The 5,813-nt window shown below is 46.5% G+C and overlaps 1 protein-coding gene across 1 annotated transcript; it reads right to left on the minus strand.

Moving 5' to 3' along the window:
- Nucleotides 1–4,811: 4,811 nt before the first annotated feature.
- On the minus strand, nucleotides 4,812–5,554 carry LOC102730225 (6-pyruvoyl tetrahydrobiopterin synthase-like). The gene is given in 2 exon segments (XM_081829666.1): nucleotides 4,812–5,179; nucleotides 5,182–5,554. Coding segments are annotated over 2 exon segments (441 nt in total). The 5' UTR covers nucleotides 5,516–5,554; the 3' UTR covers nucleotides 4,812–5,072.
- Between the last annotated feature and the right edge of the window lie 259 nt (nucleotides 5,555–5,813).

The raw sequence follows: 5,813 nt of genomic DNA on the forward strand, positions 1-5,813 counted from the left end.
GACTTGCCTGTGAGTTGAAAACCCACACCACCGCCCACCTGCTGTATCAAACTCACACACTAAGTCAATCTACCCCCTGCCCTAAATCACCCACGGCCAGGTTCTGAACCACGAGGGACCACCCTTGCAGCCCAGAGTCTGCCAGAATTATCCAAACTATTCAATACTAAACTTACTCAATGTACTTACCCTACCTCACCTGTTCTGTCCCACAAGAACCACTGTGAAGGCTCAGGTCCATGCTCTCCCTTCGCTGCTGCCTCCTGACTGACCCTGCTGCTTCCCCATGTGGCCCCGGGTGACATGGCTGGTGTGCCCCTTTCTTTTGGGGATTGTAAGTCATGAACTATTCTTCTGAGGCAGTTGTCTCTGTATCTGATTAAAACAAAATCCTGGGGCGCCTGGGTGGCTCAGTTGGTTAAGCGACTGCCTTCGGCTCAGGTCATGATCCTGGAGTCCCTGGATGGAGTCCCGCATCGGGCTCCCTGCTCGGCAGCGAGCTTGCTTCTTCCTCTGACCCTCCCCCCTCTCATGTGCTCACTCTCTCTCTCTCTCATTCTGTCTCAAATAAATAAATAAAATCTTTAAAAAAAAAAAAAAAACCCAAAATCCTGGACATATTTTAAAATAATAAGGAGGCCGATGGAGCTTGGCTGGGGACATGGACCACCCACCCTAGTTTTTGCTCCTTGGCCCTCTGCTCGTTTCATCCATCCCAGCCACCTTCCTCTGCTGGTCTGTCCAGTCTCCTCCGCTGGGGCCTGGTCCATTCCCCAAGTCTGCCCAAGTCTAGGCTCTAATGTTTTGGTCTAAATTGATTCAGTTTCCAAAACACTCCTTCTGGGGGCCCTTTGTTGAGTCTCAGAAAGAGACAGATGTTCTTGGGAGCTACCGGCAAAGCAGAGGGATCTGTCTACGTTGTGAGCAGCGTAGATTGTGCACCAGGAACAGCATTCCACTGCATCATCTTTTCAAGACCTGCTGTGTGTCCAGGCTGGGACACGCGGTCATGGGACCCAGGGAAGGACTCTTCCAGTGAGCTCATGGCACTCGCAGGAGACCCATGTTGGGTCTGGGCTTCCTTCAGATGTTCCACCTGCAGGTCTTGGAGGTTTGTCTCCCTTGAAACTGGAACTAAATGGCACTAAGACTGACCAGAGATTCAAAGAGGCAGGACCCCGGGGAGGGGGGCAAGGGGATCAAGAGAAGAGAAAGGGGGTTCCGTTCTTTAGTGTCTGTGATGGGGTCGCCTGGTGGAGTTGCCCCAGTAGCAACACAGGGAGACCTGTGTGCATTAAGGAGACAAAGTGAGGTGAGTTGAATAGGAAGAAAAAGTATTCCTTCCACCCCATGCTCATACTCCTGTGGGTTTGATGGGTAGAAGATAAGACTCAATGCCAGCACGAAGCTCTGTGAGCTTTGTACATTCTTCTGGACTCTGCATGGCTGTGTGCTCTTGTCTGCCCTGATATTAGGATGTCTAATAATGAACGCCCCCTCAATCTCCCACAGAAGAAGGTTGGGTGCTCCCACTGAGCCTGAGGCAGCTGGCAATATAAGAGGAGTGGGGGTGGGGATAGCTAGGACATTGGCGGTCTTACCTAGAACCTGCTATGGGAAGGGTTGAGCTAGGACATCAGTGGTCTTATCTAGAACCTGCTGTGGGAAGGGTTGAGCTAGGACATCAGTGGTCTTATCTAGAACCTGCTATGGGAAGGGTCCAGCTAGGACATTGGTGGTCTTATCTAGAACCTGCTATGGGAAGGGTCCAGCTAGGACATTGGTGGTCTTATCTAGAACCTGCTATGGGAAGCGTTCAGGGATAGGTCTGTACGTCCAAGTCATACATACACAAGCCCTGGGTCAGAGCTGCTGGTATGGACTAGGCTCAGGGGAGGCAAATTCAGAACCAGCTTGACTATACCTCCAAACTCCATGTACACATCCATAGACCAGGTGGCTCATACAGGAAGAGGCAGAGCAGGAATAACTAGAAAGGCAGAAACCTTTTAACAGGTCCAAATAAGGTTGAGAGCCATTCTCTGTTCTTTCTGGAAGTTTCATATACTTGAGGAGGGCGTGGTGTGCTGGAGCTGGCTCCTATAGGCTCACAGCAGTGTATGGTACTTCTCTCCCCAACTCTGTGCTCCGTGACGTCAGGTGAAGGTGACCATGGTGGGAATATTTACGTCATAGCCACCAGCAGTTGCTACAAATCAGGATGTCTTTTTTCCCACAGAGCTGGTCATTGAGCATTTATTGGCACATCTCTGGCAGTAGGTAAGGGTGGTGGGGAGGCATATGGGAAACAGGGAGATCTAACAGACAGCTCCCCCACACGTGCAGTGGGTTTTGAAAGTTCTGCCCCTGAGCCACCTGAAAACTAATCCTAACCTAAGCCTGAAAGAGATTGTTGATTTTCTTTGCATGTGTGTGAATTCAGCAACGAATAGTGAAGAATGAAAATAACATGGGCTTAAGAGTCAGACAGGTCTGCCTGGGTTTGGACCCAAGCTCTGCTACCTTATCAGCTTGTGACCTTTCGTGTGGTGAGCTGCGATTTCATTTGTATGGAGCAGGACAGCGGTATCTGCCTCTTCATGGGGTGTATTTGATAAGCCAAGCATTTGGTATACACTGTCTCTACTCCTCACAAACCTTTAATAAATGTAGAAAAACATTTATTCACTTAGTCAATAAGGATTTCTTGGCCACCTCTTGGTGGTGGGTAATGTGATGCCCAATATGCTGGCAGTATGTGGGAGTGTGCGGGCAGAGTGCAACTTTGTCATATGATGCCATACCCAGCCCTCAGTGGCCCCAGTGAGTCCTACCTCCTGGTGTTCACACCCCTGTGTATTCCCTCCCAGAGCCTCAGGGGTGTCCTATGTGACCAGCAGCCTGTGGCAGAGTGATGGTATGTCAGTTCCCAGGTCAGGTTATAGGAGCCCTCAGCTGCAGTCTGGGGCTCTCTCTCCTGAGTCACTCACTCCAAGGGGAGCCAGCCACCATGCTGTGAGTAGCCCTACAGAGAGGCCCCTGTGGCAAGGCACTGACAATGTGTGAGTTAGCTAGCGAGTGGATTCTCCAGCCCCGGTCAAGACTTCAGTTGACTGCAGCCCTAACAGCTTGACGGCGTCCAGAGAGACGCTGAGCCAGAACCACCCAGCTGAACCCCTTCCAGATTCTGACCCTCAGAAACTGCATGAGACAGTAAGTATTCATTGTCTGAGCTGCTGAATTTGGGGGTAATTTATTACGCAGTGACAGTGAACACAGATGGGTCTCAGGATTTGAAACTAGAAAAGTACTATCTAATTTTACAGATGAGGAAACGTAAGTTGAGATAAATCTATATGCAACTTGCTCAAGCAGGAGGCCATAGAGCACTAGAGAGGAAGGAAGTCTTAGGAATCATCAATTCAACCACATCATTAAAAAAGATAATTAAAGGGGTGCCTGGGTGGCTCAGTCAGTTGAGCATCTGACTCTTGATTTCGGCTCAGGTCATGATCTCAGGGTTGTTGGATCAAGTCTCGCGTCGGGCTCCGCACTCAGCAGGGAGTCTGCTTGAGATTCTCTCCCTCTGCCCCTCCCCCCGCTCACTCTTGTGCTCTCTCTCTCAAAGAAAAAAGGTAATTAAAATAATATTTGATATTAAATCGCCATATGGCATCAAAAAAATTGCACCCTAATGCCATTCCCCCATTATGTCAACTATCTGCATTTCTCCATGGCCTCTTCCACTTTTTGGCTATAAGCTGAATAGTTATTATTCTAATGTGTATGCAATTTTGAGGCCAATTTCCTAAATTTTACATCACTTCATTTACATGTTGTCATCTCTCTACAAGATACCGCATTGATCATTTAACATGATATTCCACGGTATCAACGAGTCATGCTTCCTAGGCCTTCTGGTAGAATACGTTTCTGTTGTGTATCATAAACAACTTTCTGAGAAACACCTAGATAAGTGATCTTTCCATTTTCCCCCCGTTTTTTCCTTTCAATACATTCCTAGGAGTGGAATTAATAATGATATATGTTTTTGCTCTTAGTATAGATAGAAGGGGTGCCAGAAGGGATATCTTAATTTTTCTTCATCCTACACTTCTGACATGTCTGGAGGTCCAGAGGGGGTGCTCTCTCCGGGCATCTGGCACATAATGGTCTGATTGGTCTCTAGGAAAAAACTCACCTCGATAGAAGGTGGGGGGCTGAGCCAGAGAAATAATAACCACTATTTATTGACAGCCTACTGTATTCCAGACATGTGACATTCATGATTTCTAATATCTACAACTCTAACAGGTATCTGTGTATGTGTGTCCCATTTTACAGGTGGAGAAAGTAAAGCCATGCAACTGGTGTGTGATAAAACTAGCAATCCAAACCCAGATCTGATGGACTCCAGTGTTAGTCTCACTGCATAACATTGTCTTTTTTTTCTTCTCACTGCATAACATGGTCTTTTTTTTCCCTTCTCACTACATAACATTCTCTTTTGATTCATTTATTTGAGAGAGAGAAAAAGAGAGAACATGAGCAGAGGAGAAGGGCAGAGGGAGAGGGATAGGGAGAAGCAGCCTCCCCGCTCAGTGGGGAGCTGGATGAGTGCTCGATCCCAGGATCCTGGGATCATGACCTGAGCCGAAGGCAGATACTTAACCGACTGAGCCACCCAGGCACCCCTACATAACACTGTCTTGAAGTCAACTTTTATTGCTCATTGGTGTTATATTTTATTTTATTTTTTAACCGAAAAACAAAACTTGATTTATTTTACTTTTAAATTCCACACCACAACATTTTACTGAAAATGAAGTGATTTTTAATCTATAAATAAAAGACTCTCTAAATGATACTCAGGATGTTTTACAAGTTTGGTTTTAAGATAGATTTGAATTCACAACAGGTTTTACACACAACGATTTCAATCAACTGGGCACTCCGGAACACAATGTGGAGGCATAACAAGTATGTGACTACTTCTTAATAGTCCCAGGGGATAAAGACCTTTTTCAAATATGGAAAGAAATTAGTCTTTCTACAGTTTTAACCCCTAAAAGCTATTCTTCTTTATAGACAACGATATTATTGTCAGTTTCATACACTTTTACTTTATAAAGAACTCCCAGAAGAAGAAATTTCTGGAGGTTTTCCCAGATATATACACTACATTTTCTGTCGTGCTTACAACATCTGCAAAGTATGGCACATCCAGATCCAAATTCTTATGATCAAGGGGCTTCATAATTGCCTCCTCCATATACTCGTTGAGGTCAGTCAAATTCATAACCATTCCTGTAACAGGATCAATCTCTCCATGCACCGTCACCACAACTTTATAATTGTGCCCATGGCCATTTAGATTGTTGCATTTCCCAAACAATTTCAAGTTTTCTTCATTACTCAGAGATTTGCTGTGGAGTCGGTGGGTCGCGCTGAAGGAGACGAGGCGGGACACCCGCGCCTGGCGGCGACAGCCCTCATCACTGCCCGCCATGCTCATCGCCTCGCCTCTGCACTCGGCTGGCGCCGGGGCTGGAAGACTCATTGGCGTTATATTTTATGACTACATCGACCCCCAACAGCCTTCAATTGATGTGACCTGGGGACCAGGTCACAAAGGTGTTGCTCTTTCCAGAAATCATGTCAGTTTCAGCATCCACAGTGACACGTGACTACATATATTGAACTGCAAACTTATCTGCAATGGAACTTGATAATCTCTTTCATTTTCTCTGGTTTAAGGCAAACCCCTCAATTTAAATTTGAAGTGAAAGTGTTTGCCCAAGGTCACGGGTGAG

Source organism: Leptonychotes weddellii, chromosome 9 (assembly GCF_054177405.1).
Source record: "Leptonychotes weddellii isolate Sample4059 chromosome 9, ASM5417740v2, whole genome shotgun sequence".
In the NCBI taxonomy this organism is placed as follows: Eukaryota; Metazoa; Chordata; class Mammalia; order Carnivora; family Phocidae; genus Leptonychotes; species Leptonychotes weddellii.